Source organism: Salvelinus sp. IW2-2015, linkage group LG15 (genome assembly GCF_002910315.2).
Source record: "Salvelinus sp. IW2-2015 linkage group LG15, ASM291031v2, whole genome shotgun sequence".
Taxonomy (NCBI): domain Eukaryota; kingdom Metazoa; phylum Chordata; class Actinopteri; order Salmoniformes; family Salmonidae; genus Salvelinus; species Salvelinus sp. IW2-2015.
Genome location: NC_036855.1, coordinates 59,010,411 through 59,035,511, shown reverse-complemented (window position 1 = coordinate 59,035,511; position 25,101 = coordinate 59,010,411). Strand labels below are relative to the sequence as shown.

The window sequence follows — 25,101 nt, the reverse complement described above, 5'->3', positions numbered from 1 at the left end:
CAACCTTTCGGTTACTAGTCCAACGCTCTAACCACTAGGCTACTTGCCACCCTTTAATTGAGTTAAATACGAGAGGAATATCTAGAATGTTTTCTACAGCCCTTTCTCCTTTTCTCTCTAATCCTTTCTGGGCTTCAAACACCCAAACCTGAGATAAACAATTATCCTCACACTGTAGCAGAGGCATGTCAGCCCATATTAGAGCAAACTGTACTGCTGCTCCCAGAACAGTGAGATACAGGCTAGCTGTGTCATTATTGGATCATTTAATAATCACACACTAACAGAAGGCCTTTTCTCTTTGTTGTGATCTGATTTCAAATGTAAACAGGTTCCATAATGTGTCTGCTGTTACTGGTTCCACCGTCCACTTACTTTATGTGATATGTAGTGTCCCCTGTTTCTCATACTGTCTCTTATGGTCTTATGGTCTATTAATAACCTGTAAAAAAGCTTAGAACCTCAGATAATCCATAATATTTGAGAAGTTTATCAGAAGAGCTTTTTTAGTCTGTTTGCCTCTGTATGTACAGAATAGAGGATGCATATGTGTACATGTGCATGAGTATGAATGTTTGTGTATGTCTGTGTGTTTATTTTAGGGGCTCAGTAGGAGCTACCCACCCACCCTTCATTTCTTGAGGTTATGTGACTGCTTGGAAGACTGTTTCCACCATAAACCATGTCCTAGACTCCGATCTGGTGGGGGATGGAGGAATGATAGTTTGAGTTATGCAGTGTTTTGATCAAACACACACACGTCCAAACTCTACCCTTCCCTGGTCAGACCTCTGCCCCCACAGAATGATCACAGAGAGACAAAATAGTGACTTGGCGCTCCCAGGCAGAGTACGAGCTCAGAGTTGGAGCTCAGAGTTGGAGTGTAATTCAGGAGATGTGATCAGTCAGGGCTGAGTGGAGCGGAGCGGCAGCCTTAGAGAAGAGCTGTACACATACACAGCAGCAGCCCAGAGAGGCACACAGAGCCTTCTCCTTAAATGGTCAAAGCTCCCAGGAGTGAAAGAGAGGCTGGTGCTGGGAAAAAAAGACAGGGAAAGGAAAGGAAAAGAGACAGCCAGGGATAGCTAGGTTTTCTGTGAAAAAATCTGGGAATTACAGTTTGACTGAGGGAATGTTCTGTCGGGTGTTTTATGTGGAGTTTATGTGGAGCTAAGCAGTGGAGGTGGTATCTCTCACAGGAGGTTACAGGTACAGCTATTGATCTATTCTCTGCTCTGTGGACAGGTAGAGATGATGTATTGTACGCACGTTTTATTTGTTTAGAGATTAGAGAGTCTGCAGCTGCATGACATGCACTTTATCATTAGTATCTTTGGCTATGTGCATCGAGTTGACAGCCATGTTAAACATTTGTGCTGTTCATCAGCACTTTGGGTTATGTTGGAATATGTATATCTCTTGTGAGGGTTTACAGGCTGTCACTTATTGGGAAGATAGTAATGGTTTGCTAAGGGAGAACAATAATTACAAGACTTGGTAGAAAGTTGCAGATACTGGGATTCTATGCATGACCAGCAGATGCTAATGATTTATTTGTTTTATTGCGATACTGTATTTAGCCATGATAGTCTAAATGGCATTGGTATTTTGAACAAGAGCTCACTTGCCTCCCCCTCTATCTTTCGCCATCCATCTCTCATCTTTCTCACATTCCCTCCATATCCTGTTATCTGGGATGGTGGCTGTGTAACCACCACTTCCTCTGCCGGTTCTGTACTCCCTGTGCTTTACACAACCAAATTTTAAACAAATCTGGCAACAGGCAGAGAGCTTACGTAACAGGGGAGAAGGGGGTCGGAAAACGCTCTGCTCAGCTCATTTTATCATGAGGGAGCAGCGAGGCCAGCCTTCTGCCTTGCCGTGAGGTAGCTCTGTGGTCCTCAGGGCCCTGCCTGCTAAAGGGGACCGGCTGAAGGTTCCTGAAAATAGCTCTGGTCAGGGGAGAGAGAGGCTGTGAGGCCCTGTGTGTCCAGTGGACAGAGCCTTGCAGGCTTGGATGTACTCCTGGGCCCGGCAGGAAATAATCAGAGTGATTCAATTACACTGCTATATTAATCTCATTGTCTCTCTGTTTAGACTCCTCCAGTTTAGCTTGGCCCCCTCGACTCTGTTCGCTTTGAAATTGACTCTCACTGTGGACTCCCATGAACTATCTCAGCCCAGGACATTGCTTCTGGATTCCAGTGTTGCACTGTAAAAAAAAACAGTCCCCACAAATCTAGTTGTTTCAACTAATTGTAACTGGGTCCAAAATATTTATTGTTTACTCAACTTGTTTACTCAAATGTTACCTGAACAAAAAGAAGTGTCTGTCCAAACTTAGCTCCAACTTGAGAAAACTTTGGCAACAATTCTAACGACTTAAAATGATGTGTGCTAAACTTTCTCATGTGTTCATTCAACAAAAAATATTATTTGGGCATCTTACCTAAAAAGGCTGTGGAACTAGTTACACACACAGTGCTGTTAACATACAATGCCTTCAACTTACATATTTGACACACATTGACATACATGATTACATTGTGCATGTTCATTTATACAGTAATTATTGTTCAACATGTCCTCACCTGGAATTTGAACTCACAACCTCTTGATTCAAGGCCTTCTGGTCTTCCTGCTACACCACCCAAATAATAATTTATAGTTGAATGAACATATGAGACAATTTAAGCAAACATTGTTTTAAGATGACTGAATTTTTGCCTACGTTTTCAAATGTTGGAGCTAAGTTTGGGCCAACACATTTTTTAAAGTTCAGGTCAAACTGACCGAAAGGTTGAGTAAACAAAACCAAAAGCTGTGGAACCAATTATTAATAATAATAATAATATTAATTTGAAACAAATAAACATTTTTTACAGTGTGTCAAAACCCTTGCAATGTTGCACAGTCACAGTACAGCAGTCTTTCTGGACTGCCTTTATTTGTCACTGTGTGACTGTTCTTTAGATTATTGCTTTATCAGTATCTTAACTATGTCTGAAAGTGTTCTCTCTATGTCATCTCCTTCATCATGTACAGATATAGAAGTGTGTAGGAGTAAATACGCAGGCTTGATGAGGAGGAGACCTCCGGTCCTGAACCTGACCTCACTAAACCCTCACACCAATGAAAATAGCAGCATTCTCTGATGTTTGATAATGCACTAGAGATTTATAACAGCTTGTTATAAACGTTCATGACAAATCAATTATCTGTTTATTGTAGTATGTTAGACAGGAGATCCGGGTGTATTTTGTGTTGTATATGAGTGGTTCATCACAGCTCCAGTTGTAGGAAGTTGGCCTATCTGGACATTGTGTTTTGTGAAGGCCATAACAGGATAGTGATTTAAGGCCAGCATCCCAGAGTCGCCTCTTCACTGTTGACGTTGAGACTGGGGTTTTGCGGGTACTATTTAATGAAGCTGCCAGTTGAGGACTTGTGAGGCATCTATTTCTCAAGCTAGACACTCTAATGTACTTGTCCTCTTGCTCAGTTGTGCACCGGGGCCTCGTCATTGTAAATAAGAATTTGTTCTTAACTGACTTGCCTAGTTAAATGATGGCAAAATAAATGTCAAAAATCTTCCTGCGGCTTTGTCTAAATATCCCTCTTGTTCCTAGGAGACCGCTAAACACTCTTCTTCCTCCCTTGTGAGGGATGGGTCTATTAGCCTCACGTTCCCAGCATCCTCTAGCAATGTTAGCCATGTTTGTCATGACATTTACCAGCATATACTGTTACTGTACTGTGTCTGGACTCAGGAAGCCATTCTTCAATGAAATGTGCACTCTGGATGACTTACGAGCAAAGATAAGAGGGTGAATGTGTTATGTTCTACAGCTTATTGTTTTTCCCTTCTACTTAGTGAATACTGAACACATAACACTGAATCCCTCATTGCCGGCATGTCAGAAAAATCCATTGATGCATTCTCTCTTTTTATAAGATTTTATTACGTTAAAATCGGCTAGATCTGATACGGCTAACAGCCCCATAAAACATTAAACATAGGTAGGGGCTAGGAGATGATGAGTGTGGATGACACATCATAGTTCATGAATGGATTAATGGAAGATGTTGTTTTCGCTCCGTCAGAGCTGTGACGATTCAGAGGCACCTTGCACTGATGACAACAAAAGAAGCCAAGTCCAATGTCCTGACTTTGTCCCAGACCAAAAGCACCACAGTACCAGCAGTGATGGTCCTGCACCTGCATTTTTAGGTAATAGATCCACTGTCATCTTCAAATCAAAATCCAATGTATTCGTCACATACACAGTTTACAGCAGGTAAAATAGGTACAGCGAAATGCTCATGTGCACCTCACATATCTTCCACTTCCTTTTGGCAGGTCGTACAGTGCCACAATTCATCTGCCTGTCATTTCTGCTCCTATCTCCTGTCCATCTGCTTGTTTAATGTGTTTTGTTTTCACACGTCTGCTACTGCCTACACCATGTTGTTAGTGTGACTGGGACCTCCCTGTCTGACCGTGTTGGTTCCTCCCTCTCGTAGGTTCCATCCCAGTGTCAGAGACACAAACGCCCCCAGTGTCCCCATCACAAGTCTTCTTCCAGTACGAGTGTGCCCCTTCACTTACCGTCCCAACGGATACACCCCCTCAGTCTGCCTGTGTCAGTCACGCTGCCGCTCACACTGAGGAGAATGTAGCAGGGTTAGTGTTTATATTCTCTCTCTTTTACAGGAAGAGGATATTGCATGTGTTTAGATTAACATCCCCCCCATAACTGAAGAGCTAGGCTAAGGTGAGACTGTGCAGGGATGCCACACCAGCGCCCAAATAAGTTACAGGGGCACTCAGTACATTCATAGGAGGAAGCGGGAACTGTCAGAGGATTGCATAAAGTGTGTTAGGAAAGGCCCACCTCTCCGGGTTTAAAATGAGGAGGTGGTGGTATTTCACATAGCAGGAAGCTGTGGAAGTTATTACAAATATTCAAGCTGATATACGGGTTATAATTGTGTTTGATATGATTTTGGAGRGATTTAACTGTTGATTATGGATAAAGAACAGTGTGTTGATGTGTTTGATCAGTCTCAGATCGGAGGATCCTAGTTGCCGTGACTACTGTCAGTCAGAGGCCCGCTACTGTGGGAGTGGCCAAGCATTGCCGCCTGGAGACTGTGGGAGGAGTCAGCCATCAAACCCAGAAGACAGTGCTGGTAGTAAAGCCTCTGAACCAGAAGAGAGTGGGAGGAGCAACGCATTACAACCAACAGATATTGGGTGTGATCTAGAGCATTGTGGGAGCTTCCATTCTCGAGCTCTACCGACTGTTTTAATAACAGGCTCAGATAAGGTAAGTTAGGACTGAATACTTTTTAATGATTACTTTAATGAGGATAGCCTCTTTTATTATTAAATACTCAAGTGATTCCCAAATCATTGTAGTTCAAAAATAAACACACACACACTATTCTAAATGGGCAGAAACATAAGCAAGTTATTTTACCCATTTAAGGTGTACACATCCTTCCAAAGCCATGGTTTCCTACACAAAACCCCCCTCCCATACCCAGAAACGGAGTGAGTGGTGCTTGAGTGCTGGCTGTGGGGAGCACGGGTTGGCTGATGGATAGAGAGGCAGGGCAGGATGAGGGAGGACGGCCTGGGCTGGGCGGGGTTGGAATGGAGGCAGGGAGTCCTGGAGTGAGCCCTGGCAAAGACCATTAGGCTCAGAGAGGGAGACTCCAGTAAGAATGTGACCTCCGTCAACCCCGACAGAGCTCTGACTGATGGCATGTCTGATTTGGATGATTCTGGCTCTGCTGAATGACATTTTCCCAGTGTATTATTTCCATGGGCATGTTGAAATGGATAGGATAAATTTAACTGTGTTTGTTTCCCCTTTAGAATCAGATTGCGATTGTGTGGTTAGATATGCTGGTTTTAGTGTAAATATGGTAGTTCAAGCTAACCTTGCTCTATGACGATTTAATTGCGACACTGCTAACCTTTCATCCTCCATTGTGCTACCTCGCTGCCCTCCCAGTTTGATTTGCCTGTCATAGATGTTCAGATTCGTTGCAAGACAACGGTATCTTGTTTTTCTTTGTTCATTCTCAGAGTTAAATGAATCTAACTTTAATAGCTGGAAGAATGCGTTCCTCTGGGATTCCCGTTCTCCCAGATTAATTTGGCTCATCCGCCCCCGCCTCTGGGGAGACAAAGGTCACATTTGTTTATGCACAGTTCTGGAAGCTGCAGGACTTGCTAGTCAGGTCTAACACTAGAGAGAAGCAGCTGACATGTCTGTGTGGTGGTTTGTCTGATACGTTATTACAGTAATATGCCGCTAGAGATTTGTGCTGGATCTGGAATATTGCAATGATAATTCATTGCATCATAACCATGTTATTTGAGAGAAGGGCAAATCCATTGTAACAGAGTGACGCTGAGACTCTCTCTTTCACTTTAAAATGTTTGCAAAGTTTAAAGGCCCAATCCAGCCATTTCTATCTCAATATCCAATAATTTCTGGATAGCAATTAAGTACCTTATTAACCACGTTTTCATGAATTAACGCATGAAAAAAGTCACGACCGGGCTGATGGAAACCTAAAATGACGGTACAATTGTATAAATGCCGACAAACAATTTGTTTGTTCGACATGGTGGGATCTTTTTGTGTCGGTTAAATTAATAATCTGAGAAATAGTGCTGGAAACGCCTTCATGGGCAAATATTTATATACTAACTATCATATCGTGATGATATGTTGTGTGGTCCTCCCACTACAACTCTGGAAAGCATGCAGTTTATTAAACTACAGATTAAATATATGATGATGAACTTCACAGGGTGATTAATGTGCAAGGTGATGATCGATGCTTGGCTGCCGTTTGACAAAGACAAATAATATCGCGCTTATCCATAATAGTCTCATAATATAGGTAGACTACCCCCACTGTATCTGCCAGCTGTTAGTTAAACCACATGTGCCAAGACCAGAGTGGGCACATTTGCTATATAACGCAACAAATCCACCAGTAGAGTTGAAAATGCGATGGAAACCCATTTAACTTGTGTTTTTCATTCAGTACATGGGAATTTAATGGCAAAAGTCATTTTTATGTGCATTATCTCATTGCGCAAAAAGTCAGTTTGATGGAAACACATCTCTGGTGGAAAATGGGCATATTGTTTGGATGGAAACCTAGCTACTGTGATTGTTTTCAATCAAAATGGTCAAAAAGAGAAAAAAAATGCTTCTCAGCAAGAGCAATTTCTCAAGCAAGAATTTTGCTAGGACTGTCTGGAAGTGGTCTGAGTGGGGAGGGGGAAACTGAAAACTAGCTGTTATTGGCAGAGAGGTTTGGAACTCTCTTTCTTATTGGTCTATTATTAACAAATTTACAGCCTAGCGATGTCACCAGGCAGACCAAAACTCCATCCCACCAAAACAGGCTGAAAGTACAGACAGTCTTTTCAAACAGCTCTTACACTGAAAGAGCATTATTATAATTTTCACAATTTCACAGTATTTGTCCAACCTCATAGTGTGGAAATATATATCAAAACACAAAAAATATAGTTTTGGACTGCACTGAGCCTTTACCAAACCACACCCCTATACACAGAAGTCTACTTTTAACAACTGCCACTGAAAATGTTACTAAAACACATTTATTAGAGGAACAGTGCAGATGCAAAGTTTGTTAACAGAATGACAGTAAAATCTCCCTCAGTTTTTTATTTGACTACCATTTCCAAAAACTCAAAAATAATTCAAAGATGTCTGCAGAAAGAATGACGTGTTAGCTATGATATGGCATCTTGAGTTTGAAAAAATCTACACTGAACAAAAATAGAAATGCAACATGCAACAATTTTAAAGATTTTACTGAATTACAGTTCATTAAAGGAAATCAGTCAATTTAAATTAATTCATTAGGCTCTAATACAATGTTTCCCAACCCTGCTCCTCGAGTACCCCCAACAATACACATGTTTATTGTAACCCTGGACAAGCACACCTGATTCAACTTGTCAACTAATCATCAAGCCCTCAATGAGTTGAATAAGGTGTGTTTGTCAAGGGCTACAACGAAACTGTGTGCTGTTGGGGGTACTGGAGGACCAGGGTTGGGAAACACTGCTCTAATCTGTGGATTTCACATGGCTGGGAATACAGATATGCATCTGTCGTCACAGATACCTTAAAAAATGGTAGGGGTGTTGATCAGAAAACCAGTCAGTATCTGGTGTGACCACCATTTGCCTCATGCAGCGCGACACATCTCCTTCACATAGAGTTAATCACACTGTTGATTGTGGCCTGTGGAATGTTGTCCCACTCCTTTTCAATGGCTGTGTGAAGTTGCTCGATATTGGCGGGAACGCTGTCGTACACGTCGATCCAGAGCATGCCAAAGCTGCTCAATGGGTGACATGTCTGGTGAGTATGTAGGCCATGGAAGAACTGGGACATTTTCAGCTTCCAGGAATTGTGTACAGATCCTTGCGACATGAGGCCGTGCATTATCATGCTGAAACATGAGGTGATGGAGGCGGATGAATGGCACGACAATGGGCCTCAGGATCTCGTCACGGTATCTCTGTGCATTAAAATTGCCACCTGTAAAATGCAATTGTGTTTGTTGTCCGTACCACCATGGGGCACTCTGTTCAGCAAACCGCTCGCCCACACAACGCCATACACGCTGTCTGCCATCTGCCCGGTACAGTTGAAACCGGGATTCATCCGTGAAGAGCACACTTCTCCAGCGTGCCAGTAGCCATTGAAGGTGAGCATTTGCCCACTGAAGTCAGATACGATGCCGAACTGCAGTCAGGTCAAGACCCGGGTGAGGACGATGAGCAAGCAGATGAGCTTCCCTGAGACGGCTTCTGACAGTTTGTGCAGAAATTATTCGGTTGTACAAACCCACAGTTTCATCAGCTGTCTGGGTGGCTGCTCTCAAATGATCGAGGTGAAGCCAGATGTGGAAGTCCTGGGCTGGCATGGTTGCAAGTGGTCTGAGGTTGTGAGGCCGGTTGGACGTACTGACAAATTCTCTAAAATTACGTTAGAGGCAGCTTATGGAATGAGAAATTAACATAAAATTATCTAGCAACAGCTCTGGTGGACATTCCTGCAGTCAGCATGCAAATTGTATGCTCCCTCAAACCTTGAGACATCTGTGACATTGCGTTGTGTGACAAAACTGAACATTTATTGTCCTCAGCACAAGGTGCACCTGTGTAATTATCATGCTGTTTAATCAGCTTCTTGATATGCCACATCTGTCAGGTGGATGAATTATCTTGGCAAAGGAGAAATGTTCACTAACAGGGATGTAAACACATTTGTGCACAAAATCATTTCTGGGATCTTTTATTTCATCTCATGAAACATGGGACCAACACTTTACCTGTTGCGTTTATATTTCTGTTCGGTATATTTTGGTTAGTAAGTGAAGTGGATCAACACCCGATAATATAATGATGGTAACAGAAATCACGTCATGGGTCCTTGATCTGGACTTTACAGAAATGCAATTGTGAATGTCATTTATATTCATGTTGATACATCCTGAATAGGTACGCAAAGGTAGAAAAATGTAATATCCTCCTTTGCATGTTTGGGTATTATTCTACACACTGGCTATTTTTCTACACACTGGCTATTATTGGTCCAGACCGGACCAAATCTGTACCAATCATAGACGTCTATGTTTCACAAGTTTGGACATCAAAGTACAGCACAGTAGAGCTCAGTAGAGTGCAGTACAGTACAGTAAAGTACAGTACAGAAGAGTCCAGTCAATTATAGTCTACTCTACTTTACTGTGCTCTACTGTCCTCTACTATGATTTAACATTTTGGCCAATTCAATTGCAGTCCTTATGTTGCAGATTTTTCAATCACTCTGTTACCGAAATGATTATCAGTAGAAACATTATAACTAACTGGTAGGTCTACCATTACTTGTTATTTCTGTGAAATGTCATTATCCTCCCTCCTCATGAGGGAGAGAAATTAGAAAATATCTTAAAGATATGTGGGTTTTTGATAACAAAATGACAAGACACTAGGCAATATTACTTAAACTTACACAAGGCAAATCATTTCTGCAAAACTTAATAGAAGTGTTGATATTAGTTGGCAGGGGTCTTTACTTCAACATTATTGTTTTTATTGTATTTCTGATACCTTTTAAGACTTTTTCTGGAAGATGTTTTCTAAGACCCCTTTTCCATCTGTTTATCCAAAAAGCAAAGTTTTTACTTATGCCACATTTTTTGAATGGAAAATGATTGAAACATCTATGCCTTCAAATAATATAGACTTTTAGCTTTCATTTGACACCAAATGTGATATGTTCCTATAAGCGTCACATGTTGGTGCTCATTGGTCCTTTTACATGGAGATGACCAGAACAGTGCAACTGCAATACTATTTACAGACTTTGAATGTATGTCTACAAGGCCCTTTCCTTGTGATATCATAGGTTTTGTCTTCCAACATCAAAGTTCAATCAACATTGCCACCACCAGTTGGCACACCCATTCATAGGCAAATGTATCTATACACTTATCCTATTTGAGGAAGCGTCATGCTTCTTTGTGGTTTCCCTGATAGTTAGAAGCAATCAGAGGCTGCATATTCTCACTTGTGCCTGTGTTACTTCCTGCTTGCATGCATATAATTCTGGTTTCAGGAAGGAGGGGGCCACGAGTTGTACTGCTTTCCCTGGGTTCAGACTGAACAGCAGTTAGAAGAATCCCCTACCCAACCCACTCCAGCTGAGAGTCCCTTTTTTTTCCCCCTGACACGACCCCGAGCCCCACAGCCCCCCGTTATGCCCGTCCTCCCTGAAGAAGAGGAGGATTCCCCTGAGGAGCTCGACAGTTCCTCCAGCTCACCCAGCACAGTGAGTACCTATCCATTACATTAAACCTTCACTCTAAAGCTGTGATATGTTGCACTCAGAGCTATACATGACACTATCTCATTAATACAGAACCTAGAACCCAAGGTTCAGTATTGACAAGCTATACTGATTTGCGATGAATGTGTGAGCAACAATAGCATATGAGCAATATGAGCATTAGTCTTAGATCATATCTATACTCATAGTGTTGCTCACATATTCATTGCTAATACATGTTAGTGTGTTTCGGATGTGTGTATCTTTAGTAACATTGAATCCCTTCACTGTCTTTCACCAGACTTTAATTCATTCATGATTTGAGTTTGGGATTCCTGTGCTTTATGGGTGCGTTTCACCCACTTCTATTTTTGACTCAGGAACAAAGCTTCACTCAGCAGTGAAAATATGTAATTAATCCCAGCAAAAACATGAACGGGATGTTCTTTCCTCTTCTGTCCAGATTACAAACTTTCTTTCCAGAGCCTCTTATTACCCTGTTTTTTGTGTTGATGAGATCATTTGCGCTGCGCAGGTGGTCAAGACAGGTTAGCACAGTGTGTCCAGACCACTCCAGATCTTGGCTCTACTCTGAAGACTGAACTGTCCCTCGTTGTTTTGTTCTGTCATCTGTTCAGATCCTGTGTGACTCCCTACCCTAATGTTTATTGAGTTGAGTAGACTTGTACAGAGCAGTGGATAGATTGGATGTTTTATGAGTCTCTGAATGTGGCTTTGCCTAGTCCAGTACGTCTCCCAGAAAACAGGCTATTGAAACTCTGTATTTGAGACAAAAAGTAGAGGCTTTCTGAAAGCTGTCTGTGTATAGTCAGGACCTATATACAGATTTGTGTTGAGCGGATGGCTGCCTCACCAGAACCACTGAGTTACTCCTCACCCGTTCCAGTCAGTCATAACCACGGCCTAGATAAGACTTCACTGAGGAATGCAATGAGCCTCTGTAATCTAACCTGGGGGTATGGCAACCATATAAAATGATCCTCCTTTATTAAACAATAGCCCTGGCCTTTCAGCAGTTTTAGACTGTTACAGGGATAACATTTATTAACATTCTCTTCCAGGACAAAGGTCTCAGTGAAGGTTCATTTAATGCCTCCCTGTTTATTTGCATAATTTTCTCTGAGGATAGAACCAGGACACTAGGATATTAATAAAACATGTACAGGGTATATAAGCCTGACCTTTAAGGTTGGAAATATACTTAATATGGTTGACTTGGTTCAAGTGAGTGTTCATTCTGTCCTTCCACTCTCCTGGGATGCTGAGGTCCAGTGAGTTCAGGATGTGTTTAGTCCAGAGGGACGTTGTCTAGAGTTTCTGATGTTCAGGGGTTCAGGCTGTTGACATTGTGCTGCTGAGCTAAAAATGCTGCTGCTGCTGGAAACCATGGACCACCTGCTAGTCAACAGAGCTAAGTGCCTCACTGAAATACCCACCGATCACAGAGGACCACAAGTTTATTTATTTTCCCCTTAAAAGTACTTTGAAATGGGTATGCCTTGAAGTCTTTTTCCTCCTGCGGATTCCACCACGTTCCCCATACAGTCCCAGCCACGGTCAACATCAGGGAGGGTCTAGAGAGACATTAAGCTGTATGTTTGGCTCTGTCTTCACATTAATATCAACATTAAAAGCTTATGAAAACAGCAAGTCTTCAGTTTGGGGAACCAAGTCACCAAACATCGCTGTGAAGGTGTGTACACAATATTTTATAGATGTGTACATAAGCAGGAAGGTTAAAGGGTAGAGAATGAGAAAGTGCCTTTGCGGTGACACAAGCCATTTGGTAACATGTTTACTCAAATGTCTCTGTAATCTTTGTTTGCATGCTTTTATGTTTTGAATGATTTAAATGAAAATGTCCCCCTGTTTACGTCATTGCAATAACAATATCCATATCTATGAATTTGCCTTCTATTTGAGAGACAATATCAGATTTTTCTATGGCAGGATCCCATGTCTGCTATCCAGGTCCCTCAAAAGTCCACTCAAAACCTTTTTCATGCAGTCTAGTTCTGGTCTTGCTGCATAACTAAAGTTACGCCTCTCCTATTTTAAACCTTTTGTTTCTCACATATCTTTCTATCTAGTATACACCAGTTGAAAGTAGAGCAGTTACCGTGGCGATGCCTGCTCCCACCATTGTCTTCCCAAAGCAAGCGACCGTGACCGTGGTCCAAGCAGACGGTCGCCCTCTGGAACAGACCAGGTACATGTGTTATTTCATCCTGAGAACAGGACTGTTCATGTCAAAAAGGCTTGAGAGCAAACCACCTCTTGAAAAATGTGCCACTTTAACCAAGCCAGGATCGAGATATTTCTAGAAAAGAAAATCCATCCTTCTTCAAGTGTTTAGAGTAGCTAAATGTAAATAAAGACTGTGTCGTAAGAACACGGCGTCTGTTCATTTTAAACGTTTCTCTTTCCCAGACCACACAGTCCCAGATCTCGCTTGTCCCGAAACTCCCTGGCAGGACCCATCACGACAGTCGGTGGGTACAATCAAATACTGAAAGGCTAAATATAGCCTCGTGTTAACAAAACGTACATAAGTCCATTGTTCAAAATGTGAGTTCCATTGTGATTTTTTTCTTCATAACATTGTGTGGCTAATTTAATTCCATCTATTGAAATGTCTAAGTTTGGTCATCAGTGTCTGACAGCATAGAGAACTGGGGCCCTTTGTCCTTAGAAAAGCAGAGCCAAAGCTCTCAGCGCCTGGATGCTTCTGCTTTGATTACTATTGATGTTGGCTTGTTGCTCTGTTGCTGAGCTCAGAGAGAATACTATTGGTTGTTGCCATTTGTCTCTTATTGTCTCTGTTTGTGTTTTAATTACGACTCTGGTGTGTGTGTGTGTGTGTGTGTGTGTGTGTGTGCGTGGGTGCGTGGGTGCGTGGGTGCGTGGGTGCGTGGGTGCGTGGGTGCGTGGGTGCGTGCGTGTACATGTGTATCCTTCTCAGACAGTACAGGCAATGTGATAGACCTGGTGAAAGACCATCTGCCTGAGCTGCAGCTCTCGGAGGAGGACCGTCAGAAGAACCTGGTGCTACTGCAGGAGGCCAAGAAAGTCAGCGACCGCTTCCTGAGCCGCAGGGGCCGAAAGTCCACCTGCAGCCTCTCTGAATCACCCACAGGTGAGAGACACTCACTGGTTTACAGACTGGTATACAAGTGAAACAGGGAAATATACAAGTACTTTACGATAAGTCTTACTGTATAGTATACAGTATGTAAGACAGAGGCAGAAAGATGATACAAGAAATGTCACGTTATTAAGTTCTTCAGCTTAAGACCACTATTTACACAGTAGAGATTTAGTCACCTGTTGAAGAGTAGATTTGGTTTAACAATATTTTGACTCTTAACGCTGGTTATGAAATACAGTGAGCAGCCAACAAACCCTCAGGTCTGCTAGCTGAATTGCGTAAGTGAGTCATTGTAATTGCTGTATGTTTCTATCTTGACTTCCGGAGTTATCTGAACATCACGTACGTGCCCTCATGCCTTCGTCTTGCAGCATTCTGAATGCACGCCAGATAATTCCAGTCTTCCCTCACGTAACAGACTACAGTGACAGATATCAAATGAAATCCCAATACCTATAGTTTTTATGTTGCGTTGTTATCTGGAAAGCGATGCTGATGCAGTATACTGTACTTTCATTGTCCAAACATAAAACACGTGCATGTTTTATCCACAGGTCTTTCTCCTAACCACACACCATCCTCCTCACCTGTACCGTCCAGAAACAGCTCTCTTATCACAGCCCCTCAAATAGGTACGTCCATCTTTCTGTCTGTTAGAGAATATTCACTTTCTTCACTGGAGAGCATGAAAAGCCTTGCATAAAAATACAAAAAAACACATTTAATTATACAGCTTTTTTTGTAAACCTTTTTCTTTCAGCTGTAGCCACAGAGGTGAACTATGCCCCCTCATCGCCTGTCAGCCTGGTAAGACCAGTATGAATTTGTCTGATGCACTCAGTAATGGTGTTTTAACAGTATGTTGATGGGTGTTGTTTTGTGTTCCTCTGTGGCAGCGATTGGAGGTTCTGCCTGCGAGGGAGCAGGCTGATACCAGTATACCGGAGCATGAGGTAGCACAGCACTCTCACCACCACTCTCATTCCCAAGTGGCACCCTGGAACAGTTAGTCATACATGAAAATGCAATACGTAGTTAGTAAAAACACTCATGAGTTTACACTCCAGAATAGCTATGCTCATAGCTATGTTGGATACAATAATTAATTTACGGTAGAAAATGGTAAATGTTGACATTCTTGCGCCCCCTCTCCAAGAAAATCCAATTAGTTTCTCCTGAATTGACAGTGTTTAARGAATTGTGATATTGCTGTTTTTAGAGCACCAGGAGGTTGGTGGACTGGAAGCCCAATGAGAAGCGTAAGGTGTCCTCAGGCACCCTGGCTCCTCGATACTCTGTTCCCCCACCCCCCAGGGAGCCCAGTGGGGGCCAGAAGGAGAACTGTGACCCCCGGGTAACAGCTAAGAATTGCCCAGAACCAGTACTAGTCAATAAGCCAGAGGAGGTTCTGGCCCGAGCCCCCAACCAGGCCCCTGCCACTGGGGTGGCCAAGCCTGTCCCTCGGCCCCCCACTCAGCAGGTCCCCTGCACGGCAGAGATCAAGACAATCGGGGCCTTTCCTCCCCTCATGAGAGCTGTTTCCTGGGACACTGTTGGAACTCTCAACGCCAGAAATGGGGCACCAAGTCTCCCCCCTACAAACGAGGAAACCTTTGCCTTTCAAGACAAGACCCGGGATGCCCTGCTCAAGTCCTCTGGGTACAAGGACTTCCCTGTACAGCCTGTCAACGTGCAGAAGCTGTCCAAAATAAGAGAGGTACGATGGGAGCCTTTTAACTACCGGGACTCATCCCTTGAGTTTCACCTGATAGCATTAATGGGACATTTATTGCATGTTTTGGGGGATTTAAGAGCCTTTTGGTAAATGCTAAAATCATGAGAGAGAATGTTTTGTTCTTGTAATGTTTTGGTCTTGTAAACATCTTTGTACGACACAGTTATTACAACATGAAAGCTCTTAAAAATCTAAATTTGCACTGTTCTTCTGTATACAGGAGCACAAGCTGATGCGGAACCAAAGCATTGTGGGGTCAAAGTTGGCAGACTTGAGTGAAACAGCTGAACAGGAAAGAGGTACTGTGTTACCCCGTGTCTGACCTGGAGAGGAGACAGTGCTGTGTGTAGTGCTGTGTAACAGACCATTGGAGTGGACAGTAGACTTTTATCTAGTGAGGGGGAAAGGAGTCAAGGCTCCCAGCTACGTCACAGGATGCGAGTCCTTACTGACCCCGAGAGATTTTCATTAGAACTGAGGGCACGTTCTGTTCTAAGTTTGGCACAGAGCTGCAGTTTATTGGCAACCTGAAATGTTATTTTTAGTTTGCACCAGCAGATGATGCGAGTGTTAACTAAAACATGAGAGAACCCAGTCAGCTAAGATTGGTTTGCCCAAACTTTGAAAAGACATCAGTGAAGTAGTTTGTGATCCAAGAAAATTGCAGTACAATGTTGTTCAGAAGTAGGTCGATTATCAAAATAGTAATCTGATTATTTAAATAAATTAGGTTTTCCCATTGAGACCAGATAGCCACGTTGTAACTATCTACATGGGTCTTGTGTGTGTGTGCGTGCGTGTGGTGTGTGTGTGTGTGTGTGTGTGTGTGTTTGTGTGTGTGTGTGTGTGTGTGTGTGGTGTGTGTGTGTGTGTGTGTGTGTGTGTGTGTGTGGTGTGTGTTGTGTGTTGTGGTGTGTGTGTTGTGTGTGTGTGTGTGTGTGTGTGTGTGTGTGTGTGTGGGGCCTGGTCCCTCCTCTTCTGCCCCCTGCAGGGTCTCCTACTGATGAGGAGGCTAAAGAGAAGTCAGACGCCATGCCCAACATCTCAGACATCATGCTGAGGAAACTCAAACTGCACAGGGGGCTACCAGGCTGGTGGGTATCACAGTATTTAGACTGACAGGGAATGACCTTTGACCAAATATTTTGGTATTTTCTACTTACATACTGAACCTATATTTCCTCTCTGATTATATTGTAGTGCACCTCCACTCACGGAAAAAGAAGTTGAGGTTAGTATCTACTCTGGAGAGTGTATTATACAACAGTAACAGTTTTATAGTGCATGTTCTCCCCATGTCTGTGGCCTCATGAATGTAATGTACAGGAAGCCCCTAGTCCCTACCCATGATTGAGACTAATGGGAGCCTTAATGATTTCCTGTCTCTAAGGAGAAAATGCAAACATGGCTGTGTTGTTTGAGTGCAGAGCACTTGGACTAGGCTTTAGCCCCGCCTGCCCAGACGCCTGTCCCACCCAGGGGGATACATGTTGTGCACTAGGACAGTCGAAGTCACCGATTTCCTCTCAACTATTGCCTCAGTACTCTGCGACGATGTTTGGGATTCTGCAGCAAAGACCGTTTGATCATGACAGCATGGCACCAGGAGTTCATCTGTCAGCATCGCTGCACGTGATAGGCTCATCTCAGGCCTGGTAGCAAGCAGCACATGTCAACACACTGGCTAGTTGGTGCTCTATATGGCAGCTCTGGGTAGCCAGCTAGTGTAGTTGTGCTTTACATTACCACATACTGTACATTGCTAGCATAACAGTTATGTTATGTTAACATGTTATCAAGGATGTTCAGTGTTACGTGTGTTTATTCAGTCCCATACTGTATTCATGTTTTCTTGGGCAGCACATTAATTGACCTGACCCCTCTGATCTACTTTGTGTGGCGGTCCAGTGAGTTGGTGTGTCTCAGTCCTTAATAATGGTATCTAATGTGTCCCTGGTGACGGTTTAATGAACATTGAACACAGTCATATCCTCCCCACAGAACGCGTTTGTTCAACTGTCGCTGGCGTTCCGGAACGACAACTACACTCTGGAGACACGGCTCAAACAGGCAGAGCGGGAGCGGACCCTGACCGAGGAAAACACAGAGAAGGAACTGGAAGAATTCAAAGGCTCTCTGAAGGTCAGCCTTTAGTGTGCCATGATGACAATAAATGAGTTGTGATTCACTTTCACTTATAAAAGACCTGTGTTTTGTTGCTGTTGTCTCCTCAGTGCACGGCACCACAGTGGAGTAACATGGAGCAGCGGGAGTCTTACCAGTGCCTCATAGAGACAGTAGCAGTACTGCAYCGTCTGGCCACCAGGCTCTCCAGCAGAGCTGAGATGGTTGGAGCAGTCCGACAGGTACTGGAACGCAGGCATAGGATAGGATAGGATGGGCCATCCACGGGGTACACTAATGATTTGAGGAAACCCATGAATGAGAGAAGAAAACATTGAGTGAAAGTGAAAAAACCTTTCCATGATCCACTGTCATGAGAAAAACACTTTGGGATGTTCAGGGCCGTGGGTATGTTTGTTTTAGGATAGATAAGATATGTTTATGAACGATTTAGCCTGATGTTATGCTTTCCCTCAGGTTATCGTTCACACCAAAGCCAACTCCAATAAATGACTAGGGAAGGACTCAGGGGTATGTCCGTTGTTAGACGTCACACAAGTCCCTTGTGATTTATAGACTAACAACATATTGCTGCTGACCCTAGACCTGACCCCAGACCTGACATGATGATGGCTTTCTACAGTGTTGGAATCCCTCTCAAAATTCTATTCTCTCTCTCTCTCTGCTGTGACTGTATGGTTAACTCTTAGAACACTCTTAGAACAGAACATGCTATCTAGAACCTAAAAGGGTTCTTTGTCTGTCCCCATAGGAGAACCCTTTAAAGAACCCTTTTTGGTTCCAGGTAGAACCCTTTTGGGTTCCAAGTAAAACGCTTTCCACAGACGGTTCTACATGGAACCCAAAAAGGGTTCTCCTATGGGGACAGCCAAAGAACCCTTTTGGAACCATTTGTGTGACAGGAGAAACGTATGAACAAGGCCACAGAGGTGATGATGCAGTACGTGGAGAATCTGAAGAGGACCTATGAGAAGGACCACGCTGAGCTGATGGAGTTCAAGAAGCTGGCCAACCAGACCTCCAGTCGCTGCTATGGAGGATCCATAGACACTGGAGGTACACCTGCACAAACCCTTTATCTCCAGTGCATGATAGGCGAGTTGTTGCAAAATGTTGATGGACTTCAACTGCATTCTCCTGTGTTCTCTGGTTAGATGATGGAGTCCCACGGCCATCCAGATCAATGTCGCTGACCCTGGGAAAGGTTGGTGCTGTAGTGTTGAACAGAGTGTTTCTACTGGGTTTGTTGTTGAGAGTATGCACTGGATTTGACTGGTTATATCAGGTTGACACTTCTCAATATATTTTTATGGATAATCCCCCCAACTGAACTCTCCCTCTATTTTCTTCTTCCCTCTATCTCTCACCCTCTCTCTCTCCTTTCCAATTGTTCCTTATCAGGCTTTGCCCAGGCGGAGGGTCAGTGTTGCGGTGGTCCCCAAATTTAACCTCCTGAACATCCCTGGTCAGACCCCGGTCATGGCAGGACCCGGCCCCAGCGTTGCCATGGGACCCAGTCCCCAACCCACCATGGGCCAAGCACTTCCTGTCCTGGTATGTTTTCTACCCAATCACAACCTTCTCAGCCTGTCAACCTGACCACATGATTAAGTGGTAATATCCTGTCTATTTAAGTTTATTAGTCTGCTTCATCTACATGCATGTTGTTTGTTCTTGTTAATCACAGTGTGAAGCCAACAGTATGAAAAGCAACTTTCCCACTGAGCCTACACATCCAGCTATAGCTGAGAGGTATGTTCCTCCATCCTCTGTCATAATGTTGACCTAATGCATACCCACAAATATACTGTACATACTGTACTCAGCACAATCTATCTCCTTGCCTGTATTGCCTGGTTCCCAAGGTCAGTTCACAGCGCTGTGAAACAATGGGCGATGCGGGGCCTTAATATATGTACACCCTTATCAGAAGACATCTTGTGCTGTATCAGAATATTTGCCTTATGTACTTGACCTTCAGGAAGTGTTCCCTGGGGAGTAGCTTGATTAATCATTGCCATCCGGATACCAGGGGCCATACACAGCAGATAACTGCACTACCCTTATGCAACTCCCAGATTGTCTATGCACCCAAAATAACTGTGCAACATTCCATAAAAACCCAACTGCAGCTGGCTGATGGGCTATTCTGAGATGTAATCTAAACATTTGGGCTGGGGAGCTTGACAAAAGCCAGGAGAGAGGGAGAGGGAGAGGGGGAGGGAGAGGGGGAGGGAGAGATGCGCTCTCTTAGTTCGCCCCATGCCAAAATCTCAGGATCTCTCAAAGCAAGAGAGACAATAACAACGTATCAAGTGTCTGCTCAATAAAAGCCTGGGACATTTAAGAGTCCCCATGTACACATTTTGCCTTCGTACTTTTGTTTTTTACGCAAGCTTACCTGGCAGTGATGGTGCCATACACGCACGCTGCCTTTCAACTGCGTTCCAGCCTGTCCATTAACACAAGGCCACAGTGTTATGATGGAAAGCCTAATGACCATAATGCACTCCTCTCTCTCATAATGTCTGTTGGTAAAATGTTCTATGTGTTTTTTCCGCTATGAAACAATGCAGTGGAAAGACTGTGGCAGAGCAGGAAGCTGAGCAATCTGCCCCAGCCAAGCCCTCCATCAACCTAGAGGAGATCAGATCAGAGATCAAGGCAAAGATCGAGGAGGAGGCCTACAATAAAGGGTGAGACCCTTTTCTATGTACCCGCTCACCCTGACCACCCACACACATACCCACAGTCACACACCCTGTGCACACTGACAGAAGAGTGGCTCAACACTGGCTGTACTGTACTGACATAATAGCCCCAGTACATAATAGAATATGAATACTCAACGAAATATACTGTACATTCAGTACAGTCAGCATTGCAATAAAGTTAAGTAGTTTATACACTACCGTTCAAAAGTTTGGGGTCACGTAGAAAGGACAAGTATATTGTTTTTGAAAGAAAAGCTTTTTTTTTGTCCATTGAAATAACATCAAATTGATCAGAAATACAGTGTAGACATTGTTGATGTTGTAAGTGACTATTATAGCTGGAAATGGCAGATTTTTTAATGGAATATCTGCATAGGCGTACAGAGGCCCATTATCAGCAACCATCATTCCTGTGTTCCAATGGCACGTTGTGTTAGCTTATCCAAGTTTATCATTTTAAAAGGCTAATTGATCATTAGAAAACCCTTTTGCAATAAAGTTAGCACAGCTGAAAACTGTTGTGCTAATTAAAGAAGCAATAAAACTGACCTTCTTTAGACTAGTTGAGTATCTGGAGCATCAGCATTTGTGGGTTCGATTACAGACTCAAAATGGCCAGAAGCAAATAACTTTCTTCTGAAACTCGTCCGTCTATTCTTGTTCTGAGAAATGAAAGCTATTCCATGCGAGAAATTGCTAAGAAACTGAAGATCTTGTACAACGCTGTATACTACTCCCTTCACAGAACAGCACAAACTGTCTCTAACCAGAATGAAAGAGGAGTGGGAGGCCCCGGTGCACAACTGAGCCAGAGGACAAGTACATTAGAGTGTCTAGTTTGAGAAACAGACGCCTCACAAGTCTTCAACTGGAAGCTTCATTAAATAGTACCCGCAAAACACCAGTCTCAAAGTCAACAGTGAAGAGGCGACTCTGGGATGCTGGCCTTCTAGGCAGAGTTGCAAAGAAAAAGCCATATCTCAGACTGGCCAAATATTAAGATGGGCAAAAGAACACAAACACTGGCCAGAGGTACTCTGCCTAGAAGGCCAGCATCTCAGAGTCACCTCTTCACTGTTGACGTTTAGACTGGTGTTTTGCGGGTACTACTTAATGAAGCAAAACAAAAATGTTTATTTTCTTTCAAAAACAAGGACATTTCTAAGTGACCCCAAACTTTTGAATGGTAGTAATGTGCCACTGCTGTCTTGTGATACTTCCTCTACGTTCAGCTCATGTGCCTTTAATGAGAAAACAAGTGTAATGTTCCAAATACAGCTACCAAGAGGGACTGAAGAGAAGTAAAGAAGTCAAAGAGGTGGAGGAGGAGGAAGAGGAGGAGAAAGTAGAGGAAAAGCCAGAAAAGAAGGATGAAGGAAAAGGAAAAGAAATCAGCAGAAAAGAAAAGTTCAGCAGGTGATTTTCACTTCATGTAGATCAATTGTAAATGAATTATTATGTAGTTATACTAGTCGCTGTATAATGACTGGGTGTATAGCTTGAATTGTTCTGAATCCCCTCTCAATTTTGCCTTTACAGTAAGGTTGAAGAGGTCCTAGTTGTCCTTGACCGGCTTTGCCCCAAGATTTTCCGCCGTAACCGACTTCTCTGGATTGTTTTGACGTTATTCCTGGTCACGTTTCTGGTCGTCAATGTTTTCACATACTTTAGTGATCGCTATAACAACCATGGGGACATGTCGGCAGAAAAAGCCATGGTCCAGGGCAAGAAGAAGATCTTTGAACTGAATGTAGGAGTACAGCCAAAGAATCCCACTCCAGAATAACAAAGAGCCTGTCTCATACTTCTCTCAGTCCACAGACAATTTTTCCCATGATACATCACCATACAAGAGCTGAACTTGAATACAGGGTTTCGAAGGGTTTGGGGATGTATCTTTGGGAGTGTTTATTGAGTTTTTTATTGGTTTCAGAGGATAAGCCTTCTAATGATCATAAACTTTATCAAGGCATATTTATGTTGTGTTAGGAAAGCTGCCCAAGTGTTTGTGATGGTGATATATGATTGTTGCTTAGGGGGCCAAGTATAATAGTGTGATGAAATATTTTCTTATGTAAGAGATCCAGGACTTTGGATTTTAAATTATACAATGACTATGAGGTTAAAATGCAGACTGTCAGCTTTAATATGAGGGCATTTTCATCCATACCAGGTGAACTGTTTAGAAATTACAACACTTTTTGTACACAGTCCCCCCATTTCAGGGAGCCAAAAGGTTTTGGACAAATTCACTTCTATGTGTATTATAGAAGTCCAAAGTGTAGTATTCGGCATATGACTCTACTAATCTTTTGGATGCATTCACAATTTGTTTCGGTTGTGTTTCAGATTATTTTGTGCCCAATAGAAATTAATGGTAAATAATGTATTGTGTCATTTTGATGTTGTAAATAAGAATATAATATTATAATATATGCTATTAATATAATAACTCTTCTACTTTAATGTGGATGTTAGCATGATTGCGGATAATCCTGAATGACACAATGAACAGAATGAACAGGTAGGATTAGCATTTTGGGGGTATGATATTTATACCTCAGTAACTTTCACACTCATCATTATTCACGATTCATTCATAATTTTCCGTAATCATGGTAGCATCCACATTAATTTAAAAGTTTTTAGAAACATGTTCTATTATTATTTACAATAAAATTTACTCCAAAATACACAATACATTATTTACCGGACTATGTACACAAAGTGCTGTAATTTTTAATGGATGAAAAATGGATGAAAATACCCTCAAACCAAAGCTGACAATTTGCACTTTATAGTCCTTGTATCATTTCAAATCCAAAGTGCTGAAGTACAGAGCCAAAAATATATATATATATTTGTCATTGTCCAAATACTTTTGGACCTCACTGTATATATTCACAATGTATTGTTATTATTCATTGTCCTACTCTGAATGTCATCCTGGAGGACTGAATGTGGCCCCTTGGGTGAAGATGGATGATTCCTGATGAGTTCCCTAAGACAAATGTCCCAGTAGACATTAGACTAATGTACATTCATCTACCACTCTGTTACTTTATGTTCATTCTCTCAGGTCCAGTAAGAGGACATCCCCTGAAGAGATTTACGGAGAGATTTAAAGAGATAGATATGTTTTTTAATCTTTAGTAAAATATCTATATTTGTGGTATTTAAGCAGATACTATTTTGGATAATCAATAATATAAGCACATTCCAAAGTAGTTCCTCAAGTGCAATATTTAGCAGCTGATGGTTCTTGTTTGTTTGTGTTGTTACTGTGTTGGTTTGCGCCCTCCGAGCACTGAAAGATTTCCTTAATGTACGAGAGCACTTTTAGACAGCCTGAGAAATCTTCTCCCCACATGCGTGCCAGGGTTTTCTGTTGTGTCATTTTCGCCTTGAAATAAAGGTGCCTTAAAACTCGCAGCATTCATTTCCATAGTGAATAATGTATGTCAGACAGACAGGTGCAGTTTCCATGAAGCAAACAGGTGTGTTGGCAGAGTTCTCATGCTAACCTCCCAAATCAGTCGCTTCCTTGGAGGAATGAGTGACACAGTAATTGTATTTTTCAGCACAGCGCTTGTTCTCTTCCTCCCTGCACTTATGAAAATGAAAGATCTTTTGAACCTTTCATATCTCTCAGGAAACCACTTATGTAATCTACTTGGCTCCATTAAGCTGTAGCTGCAGTGTGTCAAGGCTGCTTGAGTGATTCTCTCTATTTTAATATTAAATTCATGTCACAAAATAAAATATAAATGTTCTCTTTAGATGTCATTTTTTGGGGGGGATGTTTAAATGTCACTGATTCTTCTCATACAGCAAACAACTACTTTTGCTTATTTTTCAGTTCTGCCTGCGTCATTTCCTGCTGTACTAGGTTGGGGTGAGGTGTTTGCTGGAAGTGGGATTTCGCTGTGTGTCAGAGTCACATCAGAGGATGCCAGGGATCATGAGCTTGTTAATGACTAAGCAATGGGCAGATGGAGGAAATCATTGTGTGAGGTGCCAAAGCCAATAAAAATAAACAATTTTCCCAACATCTATCTGTGCCAAACACTCCTCCTGTACTCTCTCGAAAGAATACAACTTAAGGACTAGCTTGTTTGATTTTTGCTTATTCTGTATTCATAAGTTTTTTAGGCAGTCTCCCAATTTGACATGCCTATCTATTAAAACAAATCTTCCTCAGGTTCAATGTTTTGATGTTAGTAGTTTACATGATCATCTCAGAAATGTTTTCCTGAAGTTGGTAAAGGAGTCCTGAAGATCAGTTTGGATGGAATCCTCCATGTCTTTTCAAGCATAATGCGTTATTACGGGGTATTATGAGTAAGAGATGTTCATCGTATTCTCAGTTTATGCCACACTTAAACTACTTCAGCAGTTTATGCCACACTTCCGAAGCTTCTGCTCCATGTTATG

The 25,101-nt window shown here is 42.5% G+C and overlaps 1 protein-coding gene across 2 annotated transcripts; it reads left to right on the top strand.

Annotated features, from left to right (window-relative positions):
• Positions 1 to 916: 916 nt before the first annotated feature.
• On the top strand, positions 917 to 24,720 carry mrvi1 (murine retrovirus integration site 1 homolog). 2 transcript variants are annotated; one of them, XM_070447305.1, is made up of 23 exons: positions 917 to 1,209; positions 4,525 to 4,684; positions 5,066 to 5,330; positions 10,695 to 10,907; positions 13,016 to 13,134; positions 13,356 to 13,417; positions 13,888 to 14,061; positions 14,628 to 14,705; positions 14,834 to 14,880; positions 14,970 to 15,026; positions 15,293 to 15,790; positions 16,029 to 16,107; positions 16,800 to 16,902; positions 17,009 to 17,039; positions 17,810 to 17,950; positions 18,043 to 18,174; positions 18,856 to 19,009; positions 19,108 to 19,157; positions 19,355 to 19,507; positions 19,641 to 19,705; positions 20,530 to 20,649; positions 21,946 to 22,083; positions 22,207 to 24,720. In XM_070447305.1, the coding sequence occupies exons 1-23, from the start codon at positions 1,152 to 1,154 to the stop codon at positions 22,451 to 22,453; spliced, it is 3,144 nt and encodes a 1,047-aa protein (XP_070303406.1). In that variant the 5' UTR covers positions 917 to 1,151; the 3' UTR covers positions 22,454 to 24,720. The 2 variants fall into 2 exon arrangements, with proteins under 2 accessions (XP_070303406.1, XP_023858740.2); XM_024002972.2 differs by lacking the exon at positions 917 to 1,209 and adding an exon at positions 4,108 to 4,231.
• The last annotated feature ends 381 nt before the right edge of the window (positions 24,721 to 25,101 follow it).